Genomic DNA, 15,588 nt, shown 5'->3' with positions numbered 1-15,588 from the left:
GGCCTATCTCCCGAAGAGCCCGATGGCTTGGGGGGGAGAAGGTTGGCATCCCACAAGAAGGCACGGAGCCTGGCCTTCCGATCACTCCTTGCCTTCGGAGTGAAGGACATACAAATGGAGCAGCGCTCGACAACATGCCCCTCGCCCAGGCAGATGAGGCAGAGCTCATGGCCGTCCGAATGGGTCATCTTAGTGCCGCATTTATGACACTTTTTAAACAAAGATGTCTGCGACATAATGAACGGTATCTCCCGACAGATGACAAGGGGAAAATACCGACCAGCAGAAGAAACGATCCAAAACTCCGAAGAGACGCTGGAAACGAACGCTAGACAATAAGAACCCTTTCGACGGCGGCGAAAAAGGAACTGAGGGAATGCCGGGGACGTTCGGATATATATGCATTCAAAATTGGCGGGAACACCGGCGCGCATGCGCGGTGGATCCGAACGTCCCCCTCACATCTCTTAGAGCTAGAAAAATCTTTTCCGCGGCTGGCCTGCGCCTGCGCAGTCCCAATGTGGGGCTGCACAGAAGGACGAAGACGATCAGGCATTAACTCATCAGGAAATAAAACTAGGTGCCTCAAAATGGGCCATCGCCTTCAGTAGGATAGTGGGAGTCGCAGTGAAAGCATAAAGGGGAATGGAATATCCTGGCCCAGGATATTCCATTTCTCTCCCCCAGGGGTCATTTCGTAGAAAAAGAGCTGGAGGAACTCATTAGCATAACACATTAGCATATGCCACACCCCTTGACATCGTCAGAAATATGTCATTAGCATAACTGATTTGCATATGCCACACCCCCTGATGTCACCTATCCTGGCTGCTTTGGACCCAATCCTGGCCATTCAGGGCCAAAATTGGGCCCAAAATGGCAAAAAGGGGCTGAAAATGGCCAAAAGGGGCCCAAAATGGTCAGGATTGGGCCACTGCTGAACAAGAGAGTGATCCAGCACCTGTCAGAGGCCCGATCCAGGCCGAAACGGGCCCAAAATGGCCGAGAGTCAGGTGGGCGGGGCCACCTGACATGTGACCTCTTTGGGGAACTGCCGGAACTGCGTTCCTGCGTGTTCCCCCTTGAAATGAGCCCTGCTCTCCCCACCCTATATTCCAGTCCTCCCCATCCTATTTGCAATGGAAACTAAGACACTCTGTGTGTGGCAGGCATAAAGCCAGGTGTTTGGAAATGGGGCTACCAGTTTCAGCATGATGTGGGACCCAGGTTTAAATCCGCACTATTCCATGGAAGCTTGCTGAGTGACTTTGGTACAGAAAATCTCTCCTACTCCACAGTGTTGTTGAGAAGATAACATGGAAGAGAAGTGAAGGATATCAGCCACTCTGGCAGGCATCACTGATCAGAAAATATGTTAACAGAGGGAGCTATGGGGAAGTGAGCAGCCGAAGTGGGTTGGGACCTTGGCCATTTTCACACATCTTACCCGCCGCATAAAATCGCGCAAAACTCCAGGAATGACGGCATCTTCCTGGCGTGGTTTCCTGTCATGACTCCGGTTTGTGGCATGATTCGCGCCACAAACCAGAGTCATGACGGGAAACCGTGCCAGGAAGACACGGTCGCTCTGGGAGTTTTGTACGATTTTGTGCGGCTGGTAAGACGTGTAAAAACGGCCCTTTAACATATAATCTGGGGAGAGGCAAGCGCTCTTTGAGTCTTAATCTTTGAGTCTTAATCTTCGTGCTTCTTAGAAATAATTAGCCTCTTAGAACTAATAGATCTTGAGCCCTGTGTTGGGCTCAGGCTCTTTTGGGCTTGAAAGAGTTAAAAACCAACATCTTGATCTGCACTACAAAAGCCAATCCTCAACCAGCACAAATGCTTCTGAATGTGTGATGTGCTTGCGGCACACGTCCCAGTTAGGACACGGCCTGCTGAATTTTGCATCAGCTGCTGTTTCCTAACACTTCTCAAGGGCAACCTTTAGACACTGTAGATATATATAGATTGAGGACACTGATTTGAGAATTGAGCTGGAGGGGAGGAACGGGGCAAGCCAAGTGTCTAAAAGAGAGCCCGCCTGGCCGTTAAGCATCCACGGAAAGCAGAACATATTGATTTGACAGAGGCTAAATTCTCCTCTGATACCACTTGAGTGAAACGGCTACTGGCCTCCTCTGGAGCCAAGAACGGTCTGAGGGAACAGAGTGCAGCAACCGTAGGCTATGGAGCTTGGGTTAACGTTTGCGATTTTCCTACAAGGGGTTAGGAGCCTGAGAGCAGTTTATTACCTTGTATTATTTAAACTGCCTCTAATCAGAGAAACGATTCTTTTGCTGTTTTTTTTTTTAATTGTGAAAGTGTAGATGACTGGGGAAGGCAATGACAAACCACCCGTAAGAAGTCTGCCAAGAAAACGTCGTGATGCGACGTCCCCCCATGGGTCAGTAATGACTCGGTGCTTGCACAGGGGACTACCTTTACCTTACCTAATTGTGAAAGTAGAAAACCAAACATACCTGTATAGAATACATGATGATTTTGAAACAGGAGACAGCAAATTCATTGGGATCCCAGAGTCTATGATGGTCTAAGTGCCTAATCAAAATAAAATACAGTGCATACAGATTTTCTCTAAGGCTCTCTTTTGCAATTATTCTTGAAAAAACGAGAATCTAAACTTTTCCAAGGCGTTTCCCGGGAAGTCAGCAAAGCATGGACAGAGCACGGGCATGAAGTCTTCCCATTTTCTTCTACTAGCTATCTGATGCAGGGAATTCCATGCCCAGAGCCACAAAGTACTTGCTCCTTTTAAATAATGGCTGCACGCAGCATTCATTTGGACTGGAGTTACAGCAGGTGATGGAAGGCATGTTTAATCCTTCTTCAACCTGAAATGGCCTCCTGGAGCTTTTTGCTTTGTCGGGGGAAAGACACAGGCGCTTGGTATGTCACAACTGCGTTTTCTCCAGGGCAAAAGGATCGTTTCAGGCTTGGAAAGTGGCGTGTGGGGCGGAAGGGTTAAACTGCTCCCCTTTGGGCCACTGTCCCAATATGAATTATCCCTTAGTACTTAGGGCCTTACTTTTCCTCAAAAGTGTCAGCAACAATGAGCCCCCTGCTGCAGAGAGAGCTGCTTGCATAGCCTGGCATACATTTAGGGCTGGTAACCTCTGGACGGGGGCTAGAATTCCCCTGGAATTACAGCTGATCTCCGGACTAGAGAGATCAGTTGCCTTGGAGGAAACGGCAGCTTTGGAGGGTGGACTCTTGTGGGATCACCTCTCTGCTGAACTCTCTCCCCTCCCCAAACTTCGCTCTCCTCAGTCTCTGTTCTCAAATCTGCAAGAATTTCCCAACTCAGAGCCTCTTTAAATGAGACGGATTACACACAGATGCTCAAGTGAAGGGAGGCACAATGTTAGCCATGAAGGCAAATCGGAAGGCTTTGTCAATTTCCCCTCTCTACAGAGCCTGCAAATATCGGCTGCTCAGGGGGTTTATTTATTTCCTCTTTGCCTCCCCGAAAGCTCTGTTAGTTTCACTTCCCCTTCTGGGAGGCGAAGAGGAAATAAACGAACCCCCTGAGCAGCGATATTTGCAGGCCCTGTAGAGAGGGGAAATTGACAAAGCCTTCCGATCTGTCTTTTTAGAACTCAGCTTCCTAGCTAAAATTGCACCTCCCTTCACTTGAGTGTCTGCGTGTAATTCATCGCATTTAGAGAGACCCTCAGAGTAGGTGGCCTTACATATATTCCCATGCAATGGAATTTATCCTACCAAGAATAAAACTGGAGGATGGGAAATGGGCTATGCAACACCTGAGAATACAGGAAGATTCCACAAACTTCAGTATTCCAGCTGCTCCCTAAGAAAACCCAAAGGCAAAGGTAGCACAGAGAAGGAGGCAGTGACTTTCTTTCCAGGTCTCTTACTCACGCAAAAACTGGTCGGACAGCATGGTTCATGTTGCCGTAGGTCGCCCTGCCCAGCAGTTCTCGGAAACAGTTTTCAGCAAGCACAGATGGGTTCTCTTCTTTTTCTCCCCCCAGTGAGGAAGATGGGCAGGCGCGGCTGAAACAAAAACACCTTTTGTCAACTAAACCATTTGACCAGCTACTAATTGTTATAATGTCATCTTCATGCCTTCCATTTCTGCTGCTGCTCCACAGCAACCCAGGGGCACCATCTGATACCATCTGGTTACACCCTGTGCCCACTGAAGTCACATAAACATCTTACATTATACAGACAAAGAGGCCTTAATATCATGGCCTGAACAATGTGTACTCCTCTTCCCTTATTTTTAATATCCAGCCTTCTGGACAGATGAGTACCCCACGAGACATCTGACATGTGAAGAACCAGGAAGGGTAGTTTAAAAAGACAGAGCCGGCAGCAGGGCAAAGGCTTTGTTCTACACTGGAGCTGTGTGCAGGGGCTGTGAAATGCTGGAAGGGAAACTTCAGCCCATTATAACCTCTTCAAGTCCAAGCCCTTCTCTGTCTGGCAGCTCCAGCCCATTTCCATTCCTCGCTGCCCTCTGGTTGTGATCACAAACAGTTTTGGACTAGAGAGGTGAAATTGACAGAGCCTTCTGGGAGGCAAAGATGAAATTAACAAACCTTCTGAGAGTTCAAGAAAAAAACATCTTAAATTGGACCGCATCTCCTACAAGGAAATAACAGCTTAAAAGTCTTTGGAAGGTGAGGCCTAACTAGGTTTTACCATAGAGTTTCCAGTGATTCCTAGAGCTGCCCTTTGTCCCTTCCAGTTTGTACCCAGAAATGACATAGTGATATTAGCGACAGCATATCCACACCCGCTTGTCTCCACTGGTTGCCAGGCTCAACCTAGTAGGTTAGGGAACGCAAGGCCTAACCTACTATTCCGAGTTGTTTTGAAGACAGGGTAGGGACTTATGTACGCTACACTGAACTCCTTAAAGTGTGAGAAAAATTGTACAGCTAGAAAAAGAGCATCCCAATGAAAACATACAAAAAGGAATTAAAAATTGAGCTTACTTCTACATACACAACATATATGCAGAATAGCTAAGACTAGCTGATATTTAAGTTGCTCGTTTATGACTAACACCAAAAAAGATATTCCATTCAAGCAGGGCATTAAGAGCAGCAAAAGTTCATTTGCCCTTAAGATGGGAATGCGCTCTTCTCCACTCACTATGGGGGCTGCAGAAACTACTGTCTCCGAGATATAACTTCGAGGCCATCTGCTCAAGCCATCTGCCGCTTCTGACTCCCACTCGACACTGCCTCCATATGCAAAGAGTCACAATCACAAAAAGGAAAACCAGACGAGAAACTTATTGGCTGTCTTGTATGAAACCAACAGAGCAACAATCTGCAAATACGGTTTTCGATGTTACTTTGAACGAGAACCTGGAGGGCAGCCCATGAGCCGCTGCAATCACTATGCATCAATGTAATGGTGTCCTTTAAATTTTAGGAGATTTTCTAGGCTAGCTCACTTTTCAAAATCTGGTCATTGCTTTCTCAAGCTGAGGCTCAACCACAGAGTTGCAAGTCCCTTGACAACACTAAAACACTGTAAGCCATCGTGCAATGTTAAAACCAAGTTAAGCCATGCCTCCTTTTTTGAACACACATTAAAACCTGATTTTTGCCATCGATTGAGCTGGCCCCAAAGGTACCTGTCGACATCTTCAGTCTTGTGCATGTTAAACAGCAAAGAAGGGACAATCTTGTCCATGTGTTGCGGCTCCCATATGGTGGCCTGGAGCTCGTCATTCACGGTCTTGCGGACCACACCCTGAATGCCCCTGATCCCAGCCATGCGGATCCTAAAGGAGCAAAAGAGTTTGAAAGAAGAAATGTGACCAAGAGATTTAAGCCTTCATTCTATCCATTGTTATATCCGTCTTCCTATAAGGAACTCAGGAAGGTACACAAGGTTCTCTCCCACCCCCACAATTGGCTCTCTGTCCTCACAATGACTCTGAGAGGTAAGTTAGACTCGAAAAGAAAGACTGGTCCAGGATTATCCACTGAGCTTCTTGTTACAGTTGGGAATGAACTTGGATCGCCCAGCTCCTTGTCTGACATTCTCACCACTACTCCATACTGGATCTCATCCCAGTGTCCTGAATTAGCTCCTGCACCAAGAGGTGATTGGCACCATCAGATCTGGGAGAACAAACTGTGGTTTTTAGTCTTACATGTATAATGCAGTGGCACACTCCAGGGGGTTGGATGTTGCCCCTTCCCCAGGATCAGGGCCAGATAAACACAATCCTCTTGCAGAGCTTGATTTGTTATTAAATCCTTCCTCCAAGAAGCACAGAAAGGCATTATAGCTGTACATTATACAGTACGCAAGGCTACCAAAGAAAATGGCTTCCCTGTGATGGTTGCTTCCCAAACTTATCAGTAAAGCACAGTAAAACTCAACCCACTTTCTGATGTCATCTTATGGTGACTTTCCCCACCCATGCTTTTCATGTAGGGGTGTGCATAAAAAAAACATTTCAATCCATATCCAGGTTTCAGGAATATCATAAAAAATTGGTACCCCTGAAATCTGGGACAGATTCTCTAGTTTGGTTCGGTAGGATTAGAGAATTCTGGATTTATCTGCCCATTATTCCCGATGGGAAAAACTATTTGTGGCGCTGGGGGCATTTTTCAGAAAACACCAAATTGCAGGGAACCTAATCCCTCCTGTCCATTTATGACCCCCCAAGTTTCAGTAAGACTGGGCTCCAGGGGGCAATTCGATGGGCCCCTGAACAAAGTGCCCCCAGCCCCTCTTCATTGCTTCCTATGGGGGAAACATTTCCAAGGCTTTCCAGGTGAAGGGAAAACCTTTAAGTGAAGGAAACCCCTGGCCAAAATCCAGACCCAATGCAAGTCCCACTCCCAATGTAAGCTGAACCAACAAACTCCAAGAGAGCCAAACTACGTCAAGGGACTCAGTGCCAAATAAGTGAATCCCAATGTTAAATCAGATCATCTTGAACTGAAGCCGGGGGCGGGGGGGGGGGGACTGAACAAGCAGTGGACAAAGTTTAAAAGGTAGCTTGTGGCAGTGGCCTGAAGGGCTCTTTGGAGCTTGGGATGGAGGCAGAGAAAAGCAGGCAGCAGTGAGAGGGTAGTGGAGAGAAGTGGTTGGCTCAGTGCCGAGACAAGTGGCAGGAGAGTACGGCACAAGCAGGGGACAGGAGATCCACAGCAGGCAGAGAGGCTGAGAGCCGAGCTACAAGTGACGCCTGACACAGGTTGGACACTTGTCAGCTTCCCTCAAGTTTTGATGGGAAGTGTAGGCGTCCTGGTTTTACAGCTTGGCTCTCCATTACAGCTGCAAGACCAAGATGCCTACATTTCCCATCAAAACTTGAGGGAAGCTGACAAGTGTCCAACCTGTGTCAGGCGTCACTTGTAGCTTGGCTCTAAGACAGCATCCAGCCCACAGCATGGGAAGCTGTGATGATACAGGCAGAGAGAGATGGTCTTGCCTTCTCTTCCCCATGTCTGGAAAGGAAAAAACGCTTGGAGGCTGTTTGCTGGATTAAACCGAATAAAATCTGGCCCATGAGAATCCATCTTTCTGGACCCGATTTCGGATTCTCCAGTGTGGTCTAGCATAGCTGGATTATACCAGATCAGCATAAATCTGGATATTTAGCTGGTTACAAATCCCGGATCGCACATCCCTAACTTCATGTCATCAGCTGGCCCTGATGGGGAAATGTGCAACATGGTAACAGCCAAAACACAAAGTTTTGCTCCTGTTAGAAAGGGGTGGGGAGAATGTAACACAAGGATGCTGTTTTCAGCGGCAGTTCTGTTTCTCTTGTAAAACATACATCTACAGGAGATTAGGGTTCAAAAAGTTCGAGCGCTGAGGAAAGGTAGTGTTTACAAGAACCCACTCAGCATATAAGCAGCTTCAAAAGGTTCATGTTTGCGGTCAATGAATCAATACGTGCTGCATGTCTGTTTCCTCTGACATGAAAGCCTGGGTTGGAAATGACAAGCTCATTCTTCGCTGGTTAAAAGCCACAGATGCTGAAAAGGACTAACAATATAATACATCCTGGCAAGTGAGAAGATTGAATCTAATTGAATGTTAAACTTTCTGATCAGCTTGCTGAAAGATAGAAGATTTATGGTGAATCATACAAGCTTTATTTTTTACAAACAGAATGTTATCTACACAAATCCAAAAGGTGATTATCATTCTGAATTGGTTACAATGGGCCACACTTTTGGAATTTTTATGGAAAACTGGAAACAATCGTGAGAACTCATCATATAAGAAATTATTGCAATTAACCAGCTTTTTAAAAATGGTATTTTCTATTTAAAAGCACACATTTTTACTAGCTCTGTTAGGGTCTATTTTTATGCTATTTATTTACACCCTGATCCTTTGGTCTGTTGTGCAAGGCAAAAAGTGGAAAGTACCCTTGTTCTTCCACCATTACGCAGTCATTAGATACTGAGCTTTACAGATTCAGGAATTCCATAGAATCCTACTATATAAAAGGCAAGCTGTATTGGCGACGACTCACTTTTTATCCCTACGCAGGCACACTCTTTGGGATAAAAAGTGAGTTGTCGGCAACACGGCTTGCCTTCCTGCTACCATGGCAGCCTCCTTGGGGCCCCCAGAGGTGGCAGGGCCCTCCGGAGGCCATTTCCTACAGCCTATTGTTTACACAACAGGCTTGGTTGCTAGTACTGGAATAACTGCCCTGTGCATAGTCTTGCACAATAAGAATTTGCATTTCTAGGCTGAATTTCCAATCCTGCAAAGCATTTTATAGGTTCCAGCTTTACAACAATTCTCTAAAGTAGGTCAACATTATCATCTCCGTTTGGCAGACGGCTGCTGGCTGTAAGAGGTTAGTGGCTGGCAAAGGATTGTGTTTGAAGTTGAAAGGAGATTTGCAACAGGGACTTCCAAGATCAAAGGTAATATTCTGAGTGCAAATGTGAAGTTAGCAGAGAACTAAATGTGGGCTACAGGAGTGCACCACCCCTCCTTGCTACTTAAAAATTAACCTGTACTTGGTTCACCAACTCTTTCCTATCTTAGAGCAGAAATACATGTTGCAAAGTACTTGGGGATGCTCAAGCACAGGATTTTACGTGTGGTCCTCAGTGCACATGCAGGCTGTGCCTTGCTCGGCACACATGCATGCTGCTTTCACAGGAGCTCCCTTTGCGTGATTGCATTTGCAAATGAGTACGAACGCCGAGTCGGGAGGGCAGAGCTCCAATCCAGTTCTGTTTTCACATCGAGAGCTCTCAGGGATGGGCACTGCAGAGCAAGGACTTCAGGCTCCTCTGACTTGCTGATTTACATTTCTTTAAAGTGTGAGAAAGTGTCAAGATCTGCATTTCAAGGAATGGATGTGGGAGGTGGGGGAAACTGGAATACTTTGAGAAGGAACCGATATCAAACATGTAAATGTACTCACACAGAACACACTGAAGTGTGACCGTGAGAGCGAGTGCATGGAAAGTTGGGAGGGGGGTAGGGGGATATGTGAAATGAGGTTCGCTTGAGCATCTCTAGGTACTTTGTAACATACCCTTAGACTCAGCTGACCTGGTCACACTGACCGATGATTCTGTAAGCTCACTTGGATGTGTTCTATGGTGGGCTGCTCTTGACAGCAACGCAGAAACTGCAACTGGTTCAGAATGTAGCAGCCTGTTTATGTTCAGTGTTTAGTTCTCCCAGCCCTTTCTTACACACCCAGGGTACCTTGGGTCAGGTAGCAGTTTTCCCCAGACCAGTTTGGCTAGGGATCTTGATGGTGTTTTGCCACCTTCTGGGCATGGAGCAGGGGTCACTGGGTGTGTGGGTGGAGGGGGAGGTATTTGTGAATGTCCTGCATTGTGTGGGGGGTTGGACTAGATGACCCTAGAGGTACCTTCCAACCCTATGATTCTATGTTCAGGGACTAGCCAACAAGAACACATCTCACCTATTTTAAAACAACTACTTTGGCTACAAGCTTGTTTCCAGATTCAAGTAAAGGTACCGGTCAGAGCCTTTACAAGCCCTTCATGGCCTGGAATCCACACAGCTAAAGGGCCATCTCTTCTAGGGATTCCAACTCCAAGTTTGAAAATTCCCGGAGATTTGGAGGGGGACTCTGGGAACGATGGAGTTTGGGGAAGGGAAGGAGTTGAGTAGGATTGTAATTCCATACAGTCTACCCTCAGAAGCTGACATTTCATATAGGGGAACTGGTCTCTGAAATCTGGAGACCAGCTGTAATTCCAGGAGCTCGCTGGGGGGATCCCCACGTGAGTCTTGCTTGCTCTATTCTATTTTGGATGTTCCATATGAACGCTGCAGTCTGCTATCCCCAGTGCAGGTGGGGGATCCCCTGCCTCCAGTCTCTGCTCACCTGCTGGCAAAAGGGAAGGCACCTGAGGAGAGGCATGCATGCAGACAGCACAGCTACCCATCATCATGGTGGAAAATGTCATTTTCTGATGCAATGAGGAAGCTATGGGTTGCACCGTGCAGAGAAGATTCATTAAAAATTGCCTCCAAACTTAGTGTTTGAGGGTAAACACTGTTGTCCCATGTTCCCTCCACCTCCCCCCCCCCCCCCCAGTTTGGCTCTTGGGGGATCTGACAACCCTACCACCCATTCATCTTTGCTGCCAAATTAAGAAAAACATGCAAAGATACATCCTCAAAAATACTGTAAGCAATATTCCAATCATTTCAGTTAGTATATAACACACACCATCTTTGTGTCACCAGAGGGAGCTAAAGACCAAAGAGTGATAAATCTATAATGAAGAAGACAGGAAACTCTTCCTCTGTCTTTGGATACTGATGAGCAGCTGGGGGGTGAAAATCAGAACCTTTATATAAACGGTACCATATCCTCAGCTCAAGCATGTGATATTTCTATCGCTATGTAATTATTATTAATTTTTACAAAATGAATGCCCCATTTTTCTGTCCTCACAAGGGCCATCAAGAAAGCTAACAAATTAAAGCATACATCATAAAACCCATACATCATTAAAAACCGAGCTAAAACATATACAAAGACATAAAAGCAACAATCAAAACATTGGTCAGGAAGGATGGATCACTGAGGGAAATACCAAACGAAACAAAAAAGTCTTCACTTGCTGACAGGAGAGGGCAACAGAAGGGGACAAATGAACCTGCCAGGGGAAAGAGTTCAAGAGTTTTGGCACCACAACTAATATGGCACTCTCCTGGGTTGCTGCTTGCCTCACCTCGGAAAACGGGGGCACCTGACGCAGGGCCTCGAAAGATGACTAGAGCGGTCAAGTAGGTTCATAAGGGAGAAGATGGTCCTTCAGGGATGTTGGCTTTGAAGGTCAACACCAGCACCTTGAATTGTAACCAGAAACCAACTGGAAGCCACTGTAGATTGTCCAAACCTTGAGTGATACGATCCCTACGATTTACAATCCAGCCCTCCTCCTAATGGAGGTTTCACACTGCACATTTACGGAGAGTTTAAGAGATAGTCGTGGTGCAATTTAACTGGTATGCATGCACAGGGATTATAGTGAGAGGGAGAGTTTAAATGCACTTTGGACCACTGATACTTTCAAAGGTACAACATCCACAAAATTCATTTTATTCCGGAGCTGAGATTTAAAACCTCAGGGGAAAGAGGGGATTCAGCAGTCTGCCAAGGTCACACTCCAGCATCATCATACGGCCATCAATAAGGCCACCACAGGGAGGGAAGAAGGCAAACAGGCATCCCTCCACTGTGCTTAGAGCAAGCTCTGGCTAACAATTCTTAACCTGCAGCGTCTCAACTACAGGACCATGAGAAAGAGGAGAGGAAGCAGCCAGATGCTCTACCGTCTTGCCAGGATGCAGCTTAGCTGAGAATCCTCCCTCTCCAGCATTACATCAATGGGGCCAGCAGAGAGGAGAGAGGAAGCAGCCAGGCAGCCCGCCATCATGCCTCGATCGAGCTCTGACACCCCTTCTCCTCGGGTTGCCAACTTCCAGGTGGGCCTGAAGTGCTCCCAGATACAACTGAGCTCCAGACTACAGAGATAAGTTCCCTGCAGGGAACACAGTTTTAGAGGGACTACTCTATATATTATGTGCACTCTACTATGATGTCTTAATATCAGGGCTCATTTTGAGGGGGAATGCACAGGAACGCAGTTCCAGCAGTTCCCCAAAGAGGTCACATGGCAGGTGGCCCAACCCACCTGACTCTTGGCCATTTGGGGCCCATTTTGGCCTGGACTGGGGCCGAAATGGCCTGGATCAGGCCTCTGATGGGTGACGGATCACTCTCCCGTTCATCAGTGGCCCGATTCTGACCATTTGGGGCCCCCTTTCAGCCATTTTCAGCCCCTTTCTGCCATTTTGGGCCCAATTTCAGCCCTGAATGGCCAGGATTGGGTCCAAAACAGCCAGGATAGGTGATGTCAGGAGGTGTGGCATATGCAAATCAGTTATACTAATGACACACTTCTGGTTATGGCAAGAGGAATGGCATATGCTAATGATTTATGCTAATGAGTTCCTCCAGCTCTTTTTCTACGAAATGACCTCTGCTTAATATAATATCATTGCTACCATTGTTTTGATCTTTTTATGGATATTATTATGCTGTGTGCTGCTCTGAGTGCACTTGTGGGGTGAGCAGACTAAAAATCTAATAAAATAAACAGATTAACAAATAAATAATACTTTAGGGTATCACATTTCCAGTGAGCTCTCTCACTCCCCCAAACTCCACCCAACCCAGGCACTGCCCCCCAAATTCCTGGAACCTCCCAAGACAGAGTTAGCAACCTTCCCTCTGCCATCTTCTACCTCCTACTGATGGAGTCAGAGAGATAGCAGGAAAGAGCCCATGAAACATTTTAATTGAACTCTAATAGTTCTTATTTTCCAGTTACTGGTAACCATATTTGGCCAGAAAGCACACTAAAATATAGTGAATAAATCACTGGACACCTCAGTGCCACCTTTCTGAAGTAACGCCCAACATTCGAGCTGTGGAGATTAAAAACCCTGTGTAACATCTGACCTGTGCCAGTGTATTTTAGGAAAAGAGATTGTTAGAAGAATAAGGGGGGTACCTCATGTCATAACAAAAAAGTGACAGGTGCCCCGCCCCTTTCTGGGGCAGAAGTCCCACCTCTAGACCCCGGAAGCAGTACCCCACGTGACCGGGAGGGCCTAGCAGCTCCCTGTGACCCCTCTACGAGCCCCGCCTGCCCCTGTGGACCAAGAGGAAAGAGTTTTGAGTTTATGGGGTGCTAGGGTAGAAAATTGGGGGGCAGACCAGCCCCCCTGCTCCCTAGAAGAGCCTGGCTGGTTCATGTGACCCCTCATTTTGCTCCCCCAGACCCATAGAAATGGGTTTTTAGTTTGTGGGTGCTACGGTAGAAAGCTGGGACCAGATCTAGCACCCAAGCTCCCTATAGGTCCTAAGGGGTACTGTATGCACCCTCTATTCATGCACCATGACCACCCCCCACCCCCAGTGGTTGGTGCAGAAGGCAGTGTGTTGAGGGGCAGTGGGCTTTTTGACTTGGGAAACCTGTGTTTCACCGTGTGCTTATGATTTTGAATAGGCGTAGAGAAAAACAAAAAACTGTTTTATGGAAAAGCCAACTGTGTTTCACAGGGGCTTGTATGTAAGTTTTTGGGGAATAACAATGATGGAGAGAGAGAGAAAAGGAGTTCTATGGAAAAACTTTTGTTGTTTTGACAGCAATTGGGTGTGTGTGGAAAAGCAGCTTGTGTGCGTGAGAGGAGGTTCTCTCAGCTCCCTCTCTCCCCCTTTCAAGACCCGGCAGCAGAGACAGCTATGGGAATGAAAAAAGGAGACTTTTGCTACCCTTCCCCTCCGCGTCGTCTTTAGAGGTTTTTTAAAAACACAGCTTAAAAAACTCCTAGAACCCTTTCTCCGGGTAACTAAGGCAGGTTAAAACCAGAGAGAGAGAGAGAGAGAGCCATTTTCTTCCTCCCCCAAACAAGCTGCTTCTAAGCACTTACCAGTCAGAATCTCTAACCCCAAGCGTCGTCTTTTTTAAAGCATGCAAGCAGCCTTTAAAAACCCTGGAAAGAGGCAGAGAACCCATTTCAACGCTGGTTCTTTTTTCTTCCCTTTAAAAAATAAAAACGTGCAAAAATACAGTGCAAATTTTTAAAAGGAGGTTTTTCTTCTCTCTTTGAAAACAAAGAAAGAAGTAAGAGAGCGCAGCTGCCTTCTGAGTTTTAAACTAGAGCTAGGAGCCCGCGGCTGGAGGAAGGAAAGAGGAGGGGCAAACCTCAGCCAACGAGACCACAGTGTAGGAAAGGAAGGGGGGAATTCGTGCTTATCACCCACCCTGTGTAAAGCAGTCCTTAAGAGAGCCCCAAGTTCCCACAGGTGCCAGAAGCACCCCACCTCCACATTGCTAGCTGTAGAGTTTTGTGGAGTCACTGAGCAAGTAGTCCTTCTCCCCCCCCCCATCATTCAGTACACAGAAATGCCCCAATCAACATTTCAGTCCACCGTCCCACATTCTCCTCTCTGATTCCAGGCTGCCTCAAGCAAGGGGGAAGCTCTCAAAGAGAGGGAGTAGGGACAGCTGAAATAAGTTTTGGGGGGGAACCAGTTAGGTCTGTTTGTCCCTCTATCCTTTCTGGAGGGGAGCGGGATTACTTCTGAATAGTATGATTAGTCAGGCTGTATCAGGGGCAAAGCTACAATCTTTAATATTCCAGCAGGGAAAATTAAAGGCAAGTGTAACGGGGGTTCTATGAGGCTTAGGACTTTCACGCAATTGTAAGTTAAGAAAAACTTTTAACAATGAATACAATACAACTATTTTTTTTCTTTAACTAAACTCATAAGTGCAACCATTCAGAAACTTTCAGCCAACAATGTCTTTGAAAAGGTAAACAGTTCAACTTGTCAGATCCCATCGAGTGAGAGAGTCTTTCCAATTTGAAGCTAAAGGAACCCATGTTTCTGCCCCCTTCTCGGGGAATTAACAGCCCTGCAAGAACAATACAAACCCAGTAACACTGACCAAACACAATACACAACACGACTTTTAGCCATATTGTTCACATACAACATTTCTGATTATTTTATTCAAGGTGATAAGAGTACATCAATTATTATTATGCTCCACAGCAACAGCAACAGCTAAACCAATCACCCCATAGGGGTTATGCAAGCTTAACGTGTGAATTAATACCATGGAAATGGGTGTAACACGGTTCTTTTTTAAAAAAAATATTTTTATTTTTATTGTGGGAAAGTTAGAAGAATGAACAAGAGAAAGAATGTGAAATATAACAAGAAGACAACTACAAAGGCCCGAGAATGGCCTACAAATCAATCTACAAAGTAAAAACAGTAAGAAACATAACAGGTATATTATTAATCCGTTACAGTTTCTTGCCTACAACACTGCTCTCTTTATTATCAATCAGCTTGCCGGCTCATTAATATCTTTTTCAGTGTCTCTTCTGCTTGATATCTCAGAACCTTATTCTTAAAAATCAAAGCCACAAATCATTTTTCATTGCCTCTCTCAGATAGTCCATAAAGGGCTTCCAACTTGCCATGAATATAGAGTGTTTTATCTCCAA

General features: G+C 46.2%; 1 protein-coding gene across 2 annotated transcripts in view; it reads right to left on the bottom strand.

Annotated features, from left to right (window-relative positions):
- EFR3A (EFR3 homolog A) overlaps positions 1-15,588 on the bottom strand; it is a 98,499-nt gene that overhangs the window by 43,750 nt on the left and 39,161 nt on the right. For both annotated transcript variants that reach the window (XM_054985562.1, XM_054985563.1), the window contains 3 exons: positions 5,639-5,788; positions 3,904-4,038; positions 2,484-2,562 (listed from right to left, as the gene is read on the bottom strand). In XM_054985562.1, the coding sequence (XP_054841537.1) occupies positions 2,484-2,562; positions 3,904-4,038; positions 5,639-5,788 (364 nt within the window). The remainder of the gene's footprint in view (positions 1-2,483; positions 2,563-3,903; positions 4,039-5,638; positions 5,789-15,588) is intronic.

Source organism: Eublepharis macularius, chromosome 7 (genome assembly GCF_028583425.1).
Source record: "Eublepharis macularius isolate TG4126 chromosome 7, MPM_Emac_v1.0, whole genome shotgun sequence".
In the NCBI taxonomy this organism is placed as follows: Eukaryota; Metazoa; Chordata; class Lepidosauria; order Squamata; family Eublepharidae; genus Eublepharis; species Eublepharis macularius.
The sequence above is the reverse complement of the archived record's forward strand: the minus strand, read 5'-3'. Positions and strand labels throughout refer to the sequence as shown.